Source organism: Theropithecus gelada, chromosome 7b (assembly GCF_003255815.1).
Source record: "Theropithecus gelada isolate Dixy chromosome 7b, Tgel_1.0, whole genome shotgun sequence".
Taxonomy (NCBI): Eukaryota; Metazoa; Chordata; class Mammalia; order Primates; family Cercopithecidae; genus Theropithecus; species Theropithecus gelada.
Window position 1 is genome coordinate 46,529,703 of NC_037675.1, and position 15,376 is coordinate 46,545,078.

Below are 15,376 nucleotides of genomic sequence, written 5' to 3' on the forward strand. Positions count from 1 at the left end.
TTTTTTTTGGCTGGCAGTACCTACCATTTATGGTCAAACAATTTTTATAGGGTATTTATTTGCATTTGTCACTCTTGTGGCATTTGTAGCTAATATTTTCTCTCTTTGTTGGCAGGTGCGTTAAACCTCTACAGTTTGTCAAGCTTTGCAGTGCAAGCCTCTGTATTACACTGCAGCTTAACAAGTAGGGCAGGGCTTTTCTCTCACTTACATTTATTTCTCATTTTCCAAACAATATAGTTGGTTTGCTAGTCACATTTGCTACGTCTTATTGCATTTTTGGTCAGACGCTGTCATTGATGCTCTAATGGGTCTGTGCCCTATGGTCTGTAACCCAAAGCCTGCCCACACAACCCGGTCAGAATGCAGGGACTGCTGCGCTTTGAAGATCAAGACTCTGCACGTGGGGATCAGAACATTGCCATGTTCTATCCAACCTCCACCCAAATGGTAATGGTAGATTATTTAAACAAAATTCCAGTAATTAGTATTTCTAAGGTTCACCGGATAACACAGTGTTGCCTCTCTGTTAAGAAATAATTAAATATTTGAAGTACAGTTTGCTGTTTTCTTCTTAGGTTTATCGGCGGGGGCTTCAGGCAATACCTCTTAGTGTTGACCTTTGGATACATTATATAAACTTCTTAAAAGAAACATTGGACCCTGGTGATCCTGAGACAAACAATACAATAAGAGGGTATGTGGAACATTGATACTGAAATGTATTTTATGATATAAATAATTATTCTCATGTTGATAATAGAGCTCATGAAAGCTAAGCTGGAAGTTTAACTTCTATTCCATTGTTAAAAAAATAATACATATAATAAACTTATGCTTTATGATTTGAAAATGCAGATAATAAAGCCCTCCTACATTCCATACCACTTATGTCCCCAGTTCCACTCCTCATGGTTAATAGCTTGGTGTGTGTTCTTTCAGATGTATGTATAAGTACCTATTTGTGCGTATGTTTTCATATTGGTCTTTGACTTTTTTTTTTTAAACAGTGTTTGGGAATCTCTTCCTGCCATATTTTGTAACCATTACAAAAAGTATTTTATAATACTTTATAAAAAGTAACTTATAAGCCAAAGTACTCTACTGTATTTCACCAAATCCTTATTTATAGGAAATAATCAGTGCTACAGTGAACATCTCTGTACAAGTCAATATTTTTGTAGAATGCACTAGAAATGGAACTTCTGTTAAAGGGAACACAGAGCTAAGTTTTATCACATGTTCCTTCAAAAATGGTATCAATTCTAAACTCCCACAGTGTATGAAAATAATCATTTTCCCACAGCTGTGCCACATTTTTTGTTTGTTTTACCTCCAGTGGCGTCTGTTTTAATTTGTGTATATCTTGATTGCTCATCCTGGTTTACCATCTTCTCATATGCTTATATAAGCCATTTCTTAAATTACCTGTTGATATCGTTTGCTCAGTTTTCTATTACATTATCTTTTTCTTGATTACAGTAGTTTGTTAATGTATTTGTTTTCGGTTTTCAAAAAAAGTATTTGCATATTGCTTAAGAAGTTAGCTAATTACTGCTCGTAACAAAAAGTACCCCCTCCACCTCCCTTCAAATATTTCAGCTCTTTCTTCTGGTATTTTCCACCACGTGTATAACAGTAAATCTACGTTGCTTTCTTTCTTTCTCTGTTAGTTGTAGACATTATGTATCTGTTACGGTAAATGAGAATTTTAACCCACTTACACTTTGTTTTCCCATTCCTTTCCAATATAGCTACAGGATAGGTTTCAATAATCAGCTTCAGTATTTTTTTTTTAATCATTGTAAATCCATAAATAAGGGTGGGCACAGTGGCTTATACCTGTATTCCCAGCACTTGGGAGGCTGAGGTGGGAGGAGTGCTTGAGCCTAGGAGGTTGAGGCTGCAGTGAGCCGTGATTGTACCACTGTACTGTAGTCTGAGTGACAGAGTGAGACCTTGTCTCAAAAATAAACATTAGCTGGGTGTGGTGGCGCATGCCTGTAGTTCCACCTACTCGGGAGGCTGAGGCAACAGAATCTCTTGAACCCGGGAGGTGGAGGTTGCAGTGAGCCGAGATCGTGCCACTGCACTCCAGCCTGGGTGACAGAGCAAGACTCTGTTTCAAAAAAAAAAAGATCAAAAACCTATAAATATTTTTCATCATACTGCCCTTTCATTTTTATAACCTTTTTGGTTTTTAATTTCTCCTCCTCTGCCCCTCATTTTTCCCATTTGTCTAATTTTCTTTGAACATTTAAGGTTTTTTCATATTCTCCAACAGCTTTGTAGAAGGCTTTAAATATAGCTTTCTATATAATCAGACCTGTTAAAAAATGTGTAAGTCCCATTTTTTCCTCTCCTTTGAGCTGTCTCTCCTGGAAACCTTTCTACTATAATCTGGATGGTCTTCTAGTTCTGCTGTACAAGAGTTGTCTTGGGATGTTCGTATCATCATGGTTCTAGGAGATGTCTTTACGTCATTTCTGGGAGAGTTTATTATTAGATCTCACTCTTTTTTGATTTTATGTCCAACTTTTAGAAGAGTGTGTTCTGTAACTTCTTGTTAAAGGATGCTTGGATGAAAAAATAATTTTAAGGTTTGGTAAGCTATAGAATTTGGAGTTGAAAATTATTTTCTCTGTAGAGCTTTGAAGGCATTATTTATTCCTTTATAGCTTCTGCTGTTGCTTTTGAGAAGTCCAAAACCATTCTTCTAGAATAGATTCTCTTTCTGTAACATGTTTTTCCTCCGTGGAAGCTGTTAGGATGTTCTCTTTGAGTCTGATGTAAATGCAGTTTTATAAAAATGAGCTTTGATATGGATTTTCTTTTTCTTATTGTGATTATTGGGTGATTGGGTGAGTCTTCAATCTGAGATTCTAATATCCTTCTATTCTTAGAAATGTTATTATGATGGATATTCTTATTTTGACAATTTCCTTGCCTTGATTTTCTCTGTTGTTTTTAATAGTTGGATATTGGACCTCCTCTCTTAATTACTGAGTTTTTCTTTTCTTCTTCCTATTTTTCATATCTTAGACTGTCTGGCTTTTTGAGGTACTTCCTTGACTCTTGTATTGGATTTTTAACATCTTCCATCAGATTCTTTTTTTTTTTTTGAGACAGAATCTCTGTCCCCCAGGATGGAGTGCAGTGGCGTGATCTCGGCTCACTGCAAGCTCCACCTCCTGGCTTCATGCCATTCTCCTGCCTCAGCCTCGTGAGTAGCTGGGACTACAGGCACCTACCACCATGCCTGGCTAATTTTTTGTACTTTTAGTGGAGATGGGGTTTCACCGTGTTAGCCAGGATGATCTCAATCTTCTGACCTCATGATCCGCCCGTCTTGGCCTCCCAAAGTGCTGGGATTACAGGTGTGAGCCACTGCTCCCCGCTCAGATTCTTAATATCCAAGAATCTTTCTTGTTCTCTGAGTGTTCCTTTTTTTGTATTCTCCAGTTCTTGTTTCATGGCTGCATATCTTTTCGTTTTCTTTGACGATACTAAGGATAGTTGAGGTTTTCCTCTGTTCCCAGGACTGTTTCCTCTGAAATTTTTCTGTTTACTCATTTTCGTCTCTGAGATACCTGATCTCTGGATTTTTGTTCCTATTACAGATTAGATATTAACAAGCTGTATGAGCTAGGCACAGTGGTGATCACTTGAGGTCAGGAGTTCGAGACCAGGCTGGCCAACATGGTGAAACCCTGTCTCTACTTAAAATACAAAAAAATTAGCTGGGTATGGTGGCGGGAGTCTGTAATCCCAGCTTCTCAGGAGGCTGTGGTAGGAGAATTGCTTGAACCTGGAAGGCGGAGGTTGTAGTTAGCTGAGATCGTGACATTGCACTCCAAACTGGGTGACAGAGTGAGACCCTGTCTCAAAAAAAAAAAAAAAAAAAAAAAAACAACAACCTATATGGAAGCACTGTGTGTTTTGTATGGGACATTGTCAGTTGGCCTATAGGGTTTCACAGCAGCGTAATCATGTGGCCACTCTTTTTTGCTGGTGGATTCCCAGTGATAGTAACCTTATATTTTATTCCTGAGCCAAGCAGTTTCTTTAGAAAAGGATAATTTTATTTACCTGGGGAATGGAAAGCTAGCTTCTCAAGTAAGTCCCTATAGCTGGGCGGGAAAGTTGAAGATTTCTCACCATTCATTAAGTATACCTTCTTCTAAACGTTCTGTCTTTATTTCATTACCTTCTTGTCTTCTTCCCCTTTTCTCTATACTTTTTTCAGTGTCTGGTTATTTTTCTGAATCATTTGGGATTCTGTAGGGACAGTAACATCTATTTTATTCTTTAGGAAACCTTACACCACAAGTGCACATGCATGCATGCACAGACACACATACACACATGCTCTTCAATTGTTTATATTAAACATTTCCTCCAATGTTGGTATGTCTTTAACTTTTTTTATGGTGTCTTTTATCATATGGAGTTTTATTTTTCCTTAATGTGCTTCTGTTTTAATTCTTACTGGTTTCTGAGTTTTGTGCCTATTTTGCCAAAAACATATAAATCTTGTATTTTGTTCTAACTTTTCTGTAGTTTTTCACTTATTCGTTTATCTGACTTTAATTTCTATCTGTCATGAGATAGACATTTTTATTTTATATTTTATATTTTCCTATTATATATCATACACCAAATATTCACATACATTGATCTCTTTTTGTTTTCTTGGCTCTGTACTGTTCATCCATTTTTCTGTTACCTGGCCAGTGCCAAACTTGTAATTACTGTAGCTTCCTAGTTTCTTATATTATCTTTCAGGAAAATGCCTGCTGCATTATCTTTTTACAAAGTCATTTTGCATTTTTGTATACTAGATGAATAGTGGAATTTGATTTTTTCTTGTTCCACTCAACATTTTTTAGTGCTTTATTGAAATTGTGTTAAAATTGTGGGTTAACTTAAGGAGTGTAGTTTTATACTTTTAAAAAATTTCTCTTGATTTTAAGATACTTAAAAGTATGTATCTAAAAGCTTTATCTCATTGGAGTATTAAATCTAGTGATTAAAATTGCTTGCAGAAATCTCTTGACATGACTAGGTATTTTAAAATACTTTGTAACAAACTTTTTTCCCCCCTTGGAGACAGTCTTGCTCTGTCATCCAGGCCAGAGTGCAGTGGTGAGTGGTGCAATTTCAGCTCACTGTTACCTCCGCCTCCCAGGTTCAAGTGATTCTCATGCCTCAGACTCCTGAGTAGCTCGGGTTACAGATGTGTACCACAACACGCAGCTAATTTTTGTATTTTTAGCAGAGATGGGGTTTTGCTGTGTTGGTAAGGCTGGTCTCAAACTCCTGGCCTCATTTGTTGGGATTATAGGCGTGAGCCATTGTGCCCAGCCTGTGATAAATTTTAATGATAGAATTTTAGAATTGAGACAGGCTTTTGAGAGGTTTAAAGTATATGTATACTTTTTTTTTGAAACAGTGTCGTGCTCTGTCACCCAGTCTGGAGGAGTGCAGTGGCGCAATCTCGGCTCACTGCAACCTCTGCCTGCCGGCTTCAAGCAATTCTCCTGCCTCAGCCTCCCAAGTAGCTGGGACTACAGGCATGTGCCACCATGCCTGGCTAATTTTTTGTATTTTAGTAGACAAGGGGTTTCACCATGCCGGCCAGGCTGGTCTGAAACTCCTGACCTTGTGATCCATCTGGCTCGACCTCCGAAAGTGCTGGGATTACAGGCGTGAGCCACTGTGCCTGGCCTTTGTATACTTATCTTACAAGGCAGCCAGATTCCTTGTTGGAGAATTATTTTTGCTTGAAAATATTCTTTTTTTTTTTTTTTTTGAGACGGGGTCTCTGTTGCGCAGTCTGGAGTACAATGGCGCGATCTCGGCTCACTGCAACCTCCACCTCCCGGGTTCAAACGATTCTCCTGCCTCAGCCTCCCAAATAGCTGGGATTACAGGCACCTGCCATCATATCTAGCTAATTTTTGTATTTTTGAAGAGATGGGATTTCGCCATGTTGGCCAGGCTGGTCTTGACCTCCTGACCTCAGGTGATCCTCCTGCCTTGGCCTCCCAAAGTGCTGCTATTACAGGCACGAGACACCACGCCTGGTGAAAATATTCTTAAATTGAGATAAAATTTGCCTCTCTTTAACTTCCTGCTTGTTTTAATTTTGTCTTCTGTCATAAATGAATCTATACAACAGACATTTCAGATTTAACAAATACTTAAATGTCTACTCTTACCTATTTGCAATGTGTACATTTTGTATTTTCTATATGATAAAATTACATAAAGTACATTTAACTGTTCCCTTTGTTTTCTCACTCTTTTTAAGCAACTCTTGTGTGCTTTCTGTTATTCTGTCTACTGTTTAATCCCTACTTGCATAGGAAACAGTTGAATATAATTTTTGAAGTTAGCATTATTTTCTAAATTTAGAAATATTTTATAAGTGATTTTGTCTTGGAAAGATAACTTAAGAGTAATTTAATTTTTCAGAACTTTTGAGCATGCTGTTCTAGCTGCAGGAACAGATTTCCGTTCTGACAGACTGTGGGAAATGTATATAAACTGGGAAAATGAGCAGGGAAACCTGAGAGAAGTTACAGCTATATATGATCGTATTCTTGGTATTCCAACACAGCTGTATAGTCATCATTTTCAGAGGTAGGTGGGAAATTCTGATCTTTGAAACATCTTTGATTACTCAGATAGTTGATAATATTAAGTATTATAATTCTCTTGAAATGTTATATAAGCTTTTATTACTTGGAAAGAGGAATAAATTTTGTTGCTAATCACAACCTACATGCTTGCTTTTGACATTTTTTCATATGCCTTATGAAATGTTTAGAAATTTTACTGTTTTTAGTTAGAAGTTTCTCCTTATTCATTTTAATAGATAAAGAAACACAGGAATTCTGTCTTGTCTAAGGTAGTTCAGAGTAGTGAAGGAATGAGAAAATAGTAAGTTTAGTTATTTATTTATGGCATTAAATTGACACAGTGCCTGGCACATGATAGATGCTTATTTTTTTTAAACTTAATGATTTGCTAAATATACATTCTTGTGATTGCTATAACACCTTATATCCAAAACAGTGAAGGATGCATTTTGTATAGTAAGTAGTATCTATTTTCAAATAATCAGGTATCATTCCATTTTAATTTTCTACCATGATTTTTCTGTTATGGTTGGTATCCTTTTAATGATTACTGTTAAAACAACTTATTCTGTGTGTCATTATTTTTGTGTTTTGTCTTCTGCTTTATTCAGAATATTACATCAATAAGGATCCAGAAAGTCTTTCTGAACAAGTATGAGGATTGTGTCTTTGTTTTTTTAAAATTGACATGTTTTCTATTTTTTGTTATAATTTTTATGAGCAGTCTTGAATAAACTTAGGTACTTTTTAAGTGAGTGATTTTCTAAATTTTTCTTTACTACCAAAAGTAGAAGACTTTTATGAAGTATTTGTAAAGTACTAAGGAACAGTTTGCTAGAGGTAGAAGTTATACAGACTCAGGTTAGAAATAGGAAGCATATAGATAGGCATATACTTTCTGCTTTCGATGAAATAGAGGAAGTAGGCAGGTTTCTAAGATACAATGACCAGGGAAGACACTTGCTGAAGGACGTTAACACAAGCAAGAATTGGCATATGGAAATGCTTGGTAAATAGTTACCGAACACATAAGTACAAACGTACTTAAATTACCTGATGGGCCAAAGAGGGTGTCTTTTCATAGACTAGTTCTTCTGTGATTTAAAGTATAGGAAAAATCTATGACTACAAGACTTTACTGATGATGAAAAAAAGTATGTGTAGGAAACACACATAGCATTTTCTATATCCCAGACATTCTGCTGAGTGCTTTATGATTCACTTAATCCTCCCAATAACCCAGTGAGGCAAGGACTATTGTTCCCATTTTATGAAAGGGGAGACACAGAGAGATGAGCATATTTATCTAAGGCCACAGAGTTTGTAAGTGATTGGAAGCTACTTGGAACCTAGACAGTATGGCCCTAAAGTTTTTGATATGTTATCCTACAAGTCCTTTTTTATTTCTAAATAATTATCCCACCAGGCTTTTATTTATTTATTTTTCTTTAAGTCATCAGTTACCCTACGCTTTTAAAAATGCGTATATACTTATAATAGATATTAGTGGGATTATATTACACATACTGATCTATAATCTGCTATTTTTCACTGAATGCATTTAGAACCACTTTCCTTATCAGTTATAGCAAACTCACAAGTAGTCTTTATGCAGTTCTTACAGTTTATATAAGTTAACTAATTCACATGACTTTGAATTACTTTGAGAACCACTGAATTTTTTTTTTTTTTTCCGGTAACACATGCTTCTTTCTTAAAGTCATTTATTTAGCATTTGCTGTGTACCTGTTGATAGGCTAAGTTGTGGGAATGAAGGCCCGAAGAAGATAGCATGCCTGTGAGTTGGTCAGAAGGATAGAGGAGGAGGCATGTGTTAAAAAACGTATTCTAAGTGCTATACAGTAATAATGGAAATACTTTATTGTGCTTGTGCATTAGGCTTGTATATGGGATGTACCCTGCACATTATCTCTGAGATAATATCTAATTTAAAACCTTTAGTGTGAGGACTTTGTGATCTGGTCTAATATCCAGGTCCAATCCCTGGTAGTTCCTGAGCTCTAAACACACCTAAGTCTGATAACTTCCAAAAGGGCAGTGCTGTTTTATATCTTTATGACTGTAATACCTTTTCCTCTTTCCACTTGTCTAGTGGACTCATATTCCTTGAGCCCACACAGTTTTGTGTCTTCTCTGTGAAATTTTCTCTGGTTCACCTATATTGAGATATCTAGTCTGTCGTTTGTGCCACCACTTTACCTACATTTGTTTACATTTATATCAGCACCAGTAACACTGCTTTGAATTTATGTCTCCTATATCCTCAACATGCCTGTCAGTTTCTGAGGCATAATTCTTTGTATCTCTAATACCTAAGAATAGACCTCAATATGTATGAGACACTCAGCCAGTCTTTACTGAATAAATGTTAGCTTTATAATACAAAAAACTGCTGAAAAAATACTGTTTAATATTATGCACATTTTGTCACTGTTTTAAAGAAGTCGCTACATGATGTAGCAATCAAGTCATTTTAGATGTACTGTATGTAGTTATTTTAAAATTTTACCTTATTTTAAGTTTTTTAATTCATATGTTGACAGTTTTGAGTTTTAATATTCATCTGTAATTAAATCTGTTTTTTCATACTACATATTTGAGAGTTATTTCCTCATTTTTAATTTTTTAACATGAAGCAATCTATGTTAATTTTTTTTCCTCCTGGTACTGAAGTGGGCTGTTAGCCTCTGTAACCATTGACTTTGCAAAATTTAAATTAGATTCCAGTGTTATTTATATACTTTTTTTTTTTTTTTTTTTTTTTTGAGATGTAATCTCGCTCTGTTGCCCAGGCTGGATTGCAGTGGTGCATTCTTCACTCGCTGTAGCCTCCACCTCCCAGGTTCAAGTGATTCTCCTGCCTCAGCCTCCCGAGTAGCTGGGATTACAGGTGCCCGCCGCGACACCTGGCTAATTTTTGTATTTTTAGTACAGACGTGTTTCACCGTGTTTGCCAGTCTGGTCTTGAACTCCAGACCTCAGGTGATCTGCCCACCTCAGCCTCCCAAAGTGCTGGGATTACAGGCGTGAGCAGGTGCTTGGGAGGCTGAGGCAGATGATCACCTGAGGTCAGTAGTTCAAGACCAGGCTGACCAACAAGGTGAAACCCTGCCTCTACTAAAAATACAAAAATTAGCTGGTCGGCCGGGCGCGGTGGCTCAAGCCTGTAATCCCAGCACTTTGGGAGGCCGAGACGGGTGGATCACGAGGTCAGGAGATCGAGACCATCCTGGCTAACACAGTGAAACCCCGTCTCTACTAAAAAATACAAAAAAAACTAGCCGGGCGAGGTGGCGGGCGCCTGTAGTCCCAGCTACTCTGGAGGCTGAGGCAGGAGAATGGCGTGAACCCGGGAGGCGGAGCTTGCAGTGAGCTGAGATCCGGCCACTGCACTCTAGCCTGGGCGACAGAGCGAGACTCCGTCTCAAAAAAAAAAAAAAAAAAAAAAAAATTAGCTGGGCGTGATGGTGCGCAACTGTAATCCCAGCTGCTTGGGAGGCTGAGGCAGGAGAATTGCCTGAACCTGGGAGGTGGAGCTTGCAGTGAGCCAAGATGTCACCATGGCACTCCAGCCTGGGCAACAGAGCGGGACTCCATCTCACACACACACACACAAAGAAAGAAATGCTGAGGGTATTCATTTTCAGATGAAGATGCCATGCTTACTTTAAGATATTTCATATTTGAGGTTCCAAAGATATGTTCAAATTGTGATGGTGTAGATATTTTAGCTCCTCAACTTGGTGTTTTTGATTAAAATTTGTATGTATACAAATTGCATATTTTTATAAAATAGCGAAATGATTTTTTTTTCAAAAATCTTTTTATAGATTAGCTTAAAACTAATCTATATTTCTTTGTGCAGAGTATTGGCAGTTGGATATGCTAATCTGATTAGGAGAAAGGTTTGGACTTGTGTTATAGTCTTGAGAGTCACCATGGTATACTTATTTCAAGCTGTATCAGTGAGATTGGCCAGAATTATGTATTAATAAAAATAGATGAGAACCAACTGGAGAGTGAAATTCTTGGGAATAGTAGCATTTAGGGCAGGTAGGAAGGGGAATAGGACATAGAGCAGCAGTCAGAGGCTTGGAGGACCATACTACAAAACAAGTGTCCATTTAATTTTATATATGAGGTAATTGATAACCTTAATTGGGAAGTTTCATTGGATTTTTGCGTACTCACGTAGATTGAAGAGTATTTGGGAGGTGGGAAGGAAATGCTATATTTGTTGATTATTTGCAAGTGATCATTTAGAATTTAAATGTGGATCACAATATTTAATTTTACTGTGACTTTTGTGTCTTCGTAGTAAAATAGATTCTATGACACACAAATAATAGGTATTAATCATCTTATTTTACAGTTGAGGAAACTAAGATTTAGAGAAAGGAAAAACTTCCCTTAAGTCAGATAACCAGTAACAGACAGAACTGAGGTTTCAGTTTATGCCCGTCCATGCCTTCTCCATTCTACTGTAAAGGAAGGAAGAAGTGGAAGATGTCTATAGACTGTTTTATCATATGGTAGTGTTTTATCATATATGGTAGAGTTTTAATATAGAAAAGAAGGAGAAAAGTTATGATATTTTGGTTTCTTTCTTTAAATCAAATCCTTTGAAAGAGTAGTATGTAGTAGGAATCTCAATATGAGATCTAAAATTATGATTCAAATATAGAATATATATTTTTATTGTCTTCCTTTAGATTTAAAGAACATGTACAGAATAACTTGCCTAGAGATCTTTTAACTGGTGAACAGTTTATTCAGTTGCGAAGGGAGTTAGCTTCTGTAAATGGACATAGTGGTGATGATGGTCCCCCTGGTGATGATCTACCATCGGGAATTGAAGACATAACTGATCCTGCAAAGGTAACCAGTCTTATTCTAAAGTTCGTCAGTGGCCAGGTGTGGTGGCTTATGCCTGTAATCCCAGCACTTTGGGAGGCCAAGTTAGGCGAATCATGTGGGGTCCAGAGTTTGAGACCAGTCTAGGCAACATGGTGAAACCCCCGGCTATACTAAACGTACAAAAATTAGCCAGGTGTGGTAGCACATGACTGTAGTCCCATCTACTTGGGAGGCTGAGGTGGGAAGATTGCTTGAACCTGAGAGGTAGAGGTTGCAGTGAGCTGAGATGGCACCACTGCACTCCAGCCTGGGCCATAGAGCAAGACTCCATCTCGGGAAAAAAAAAAGGTCTTCAGTGCAGAAGAAACTGGACCTGTTATCCCTTGACTCCATGAGTAGCACAGTGATCACTTATATAGCCGGCCATTTACCCAGTGACTTGTAGCTTGTTTGAAATTAATTTCTGTTTAAGGCAAGTGGGGATTGAGTACTTTTACTACGAGACACCCCAAGATAAACTTAGCTTAGAAGGAATATTTTGCCTAGGTTGTGAATCTGCTATCCCAATGTAAGAGAAAAAAAAAAAAAAAAAAAAAGAAATGTATGAAAGTGGTTAATTAGAAAGTTGTGTGATAAGTTGTGTGATGTGTTAATTGGATTTTGCACATAATTGTCAACAGTTAAAAATCTACCACTATTCTAAGACTAAAATATCTGTGAATAATACTGAAATGTAAGCAGTGATACTGAAAATGTTCAGTATAGTTTGTGAGATTTATTTTTTCCCTTTTTCTTCCCAAGTTAATTACAGAAATAGAAAACATGAGACATAGAATCATTGAGATTCATCAAGAAATGTTTAATTATAATGAGCATGAAGTTAGTAAAAGGTGGACATTTGAAGAAGGTGTAAGTGTTTTCTAACAGTCTTTAAAATACGAAGTAGGAATAATTTATTTTTCTTTCAATTTTGATAGTACTATCTCTGTTGTAACTTTATTTTTGCATATTTAAGCCATAACTTCAGATGTTCGCCTCATTTATTATAATCATTATCAGTTTTTCCATTTTCCCTAATCAGTTTTAGAATGTTTGAATTCAGATTTACTTGAATTGCAAGATATCTGCTTAATCTGAACAATTTTATTCTAATTGTTCAATTTTTAAAAGTCAACTTCATGGGGTTATACTTTACATACATTATAATTCACCCATTTTAGGTTTATAGTAAAATGAGGTAATTTCCCACAGTTTTAATTCTTTGTTTTTTTTTTTTTTCTGACTGCTTCACTGAGATAATTCACATGCCATATAATTCACCCATTTAAAGTGTACAGTTCAATAGTTCTTAGTATATTCACAGATATGTACAACCATCACCACAGTCAATTTTTAAACATAATCACCACCTCAAAAAATAACACCTTAACTTTTAGTTGTCACTACCCCTACCTCCTCAGCTGCAACCCTCTACCCCCAGTGCTAAGGTACCACTATCTGCTTTTTGTTTCTGTTGATTTCCCTATAATGGCCTTTCATATGAATGGAATCTTAGAATATGGAATCATTTCACAGATGTATGTATGTACATTGTAGTCATCACAGCAATCAAGATACAGACAGAACTCTTTTAGCACTGCAAAGGTCCCCTTGGCCCCTTTCCAGCCAGAGTTCCCCTTCTCTACCCCTAGCCCTAGGCAGCCATTGATCTGCTTTCTGTCACTATGGTTGTTCAATTTTAAAATTTTCAACAAAGTATAAAATGTTCTGTACATTTAAAAGCATGTAATTGGCAAAATGGCAGAAGAAATGGAAAATGTATTATTTCATTTGTGAAGCTTAAGGAATTTAAGGGATTTTTAATTTTAAAAGTTTTTTAAATTATGAAATACGATTAAAAAATTTTAATTATCAATTATATTTAAAATAATTTGTATTAACACTGTGCTTGTGCATATTTTGGTGATTTGGTTTACTTTCATTGGCATGTTACAATTTCATTACAGATTAAAAGACCTTACTTTCATGTGAAACCTTTGGAAAAGGCACAACTAAAAAACTGGAAGGAATACTTAGAATTTGAAATTGAAAATGGGACTCATGAACGAGTTGTGGTTCTCTTTGAAAGATGTGTCATATCATGTGCCCTCTATGAGGAGTTTTGGATTAAGGTAAGAAAATCATGTGCTCTTAAACTTGAATATATTATAAACATTGATCTAGTGACTAACCTTTTTTGTACTTCTGTTGAATGTTGTTCATATAACTATATCTGTTGCATTAGGAGATGGTCTGCTTGCAACCAGATTTGACTGCTGCATATGCCAACCTCGTTGCCTCTCTTCGTCCTTCCTTACAGAAACTAGTCTAGTGGTTCAATAAAGGTGCTGAATGGGTTTAAAAATAGAATTTTATCGTTCTGTCACAAATTTAATGACTTGTTCAACTGTAAATTATTCAGTATTTCCTCTTTTCTGTATGTAGTATGCCAAGTACATGGAAAACCATAGCATTGAAGGAGTGAGGCATGTCTTCAGCAGAGCTTGTACTATACATCTCCCAAAGAAACCCATGGTGCATATGCTTTGGGCAGCTTTTGAGGAGCAGCAGGGTAAGAGTGGAGAAATTCAATTGATATTTTTGAGATTTTCAGTTATTTCAGGAAACAGTGATAACAAATTGAGTAGTAAGGGATGGTGTAAAGCAGAGTTTGGCAAACTTTTTCTCTAAAGGGCCAGATAGTAAATATTTTAGGCTTTATGAGCCATGTGTTCTGACTTTTAGGCTTTGCAAGCCATTGTAGCCCCCAGACAGCCCTAGGCAGTATGTAAATATGTGTGGCTGTTTCCCTTTAGTTGCTGGATTTAGCCCCTGGGTGATTGTTGCCAGTATGTGGTTATAAACATTATTTTAGTTGTTTAAAGCAAAGCATAAACATTTAATTACTGTTTCTAGGTAATATTAATGAAGCCAGGAATATCTTGAGAACATTTGAAGAATGTGTTCTAGGGTTGGCAATGGTTCGTTTACGAAGAGTAAGTTTAGAACGACGGCATGGAAATCTGGAAGAAGCTGAACATTTGCTTCAGGATGCCATTAAGAATGCCAAATCAAATAATGAATCTTCATTTTATGCTGTCAAACTAGCCCGGCATCTTTTCAAAATACAGAAAAACCTTCCAAAATCAAGAAAGGTGCTTTTGGAAGCAATCGAAAGAGACAAAGTATGCATTTGTATTTTTAAGAGTATCTTCTATAAAAACACCAGTGGTCAGTGTATTTTCACTGTGGCAACTGTGATGAAAGATTTGGTCTGTATGTAGTATGTTTTATTACTAAATGAGGACAACAGTCCCTCTAAACTGATGTTGCCATTTAAAAAATTTTTTCAAATTGTTTTGAATTAAAAGTTTGAGACATAAGATTATTGGGTTAAAATTATTGTAGACATTGTGATACTTTATATTTTCCCTTTAGAAATTATCAACAAATTTACTGATTATTAAGTAGAACAGAGGACTTGGGAGAATACTTTATAAACAAAAGCATAGGCATTGCCTGTGTTGTAAGCACATTTGGCAGTGAGATGATTTAGTTTCTCCATAGAGTACTTTTTATGTATCATTTGAAAAAGGCAGTGTACAGGAATAGGTAATTTCTCAGGTTTTAGGATTTTAGTTATTGCCAGGTCTGTTTAAGATAAAGATTTATAGCAGTTTGCTTCTAGCTGCAGTTTAAGAGGTTTATCTTTTTTTTTTTTTTGGAGACAGTCTGGCTCTGTCACCTAAGCTGGAGTGCAGTGGTGCCATCTTGGCTCACTTCAACCTCTGCCACGCGGGTTCACGCAATTTTCC

The 15,376-nt window shown here is 36.5% G+C and overlaps 1 protein-coding gene and 1 non-coding gene across 2 annotated transcripts in view; both read left to right on the top strand.

Annotated features, from left to right (window-relative positions):
* PRPF39 (pre-mRNA processing factor 39) overlaps nucleotides 1-15,376 on the top strand; it is a 32,006-nt gene that overhangs the window by 12,542 nt on the left and 4,088 nt on the right. The window contains exons 4-10 of the mRNA XM_025391904.1: nucleotides 579-697; nucleotides 6,478-6,645; nucleotides 11,378-11,543; nucleotides 12,324-12,431; nucleotides 13,529-13,693; nucleotides 14,007-14,133; nucleotides 14,478-14,746. Coding sequence (XP_025247689.1) covers nucleotides 579-697; nucleotides 6,478-6,645; nucleotides 11,378-11,543; nucleotides 12,324-12,431; nucleotides 13,529-13,693; nucleotides 14,007-14,133; nucleotides 14,478-14,746 — 1,122 coding nt within the window. The remainder of the gene's footprint in view (nucleotides 1-578; nucleotides 698-6,477; nucleotides 6,646-11,377; nucleotides 11,544-12,323; nucleotides 12,432-13,528; nucleotides 13,694-14,006; nucleotides 14,134-14,477; nucleotides 14,747-15,376) is intronic.
* LOC112629614 lies at nucleotides 14,811-14,896 on the top strand. Its single transcript, XR_003120701.1, has one exon. It is a non-coding gene; the product is annotated as a small nucleolar RNA SNORD127 (small nucleolar RNA).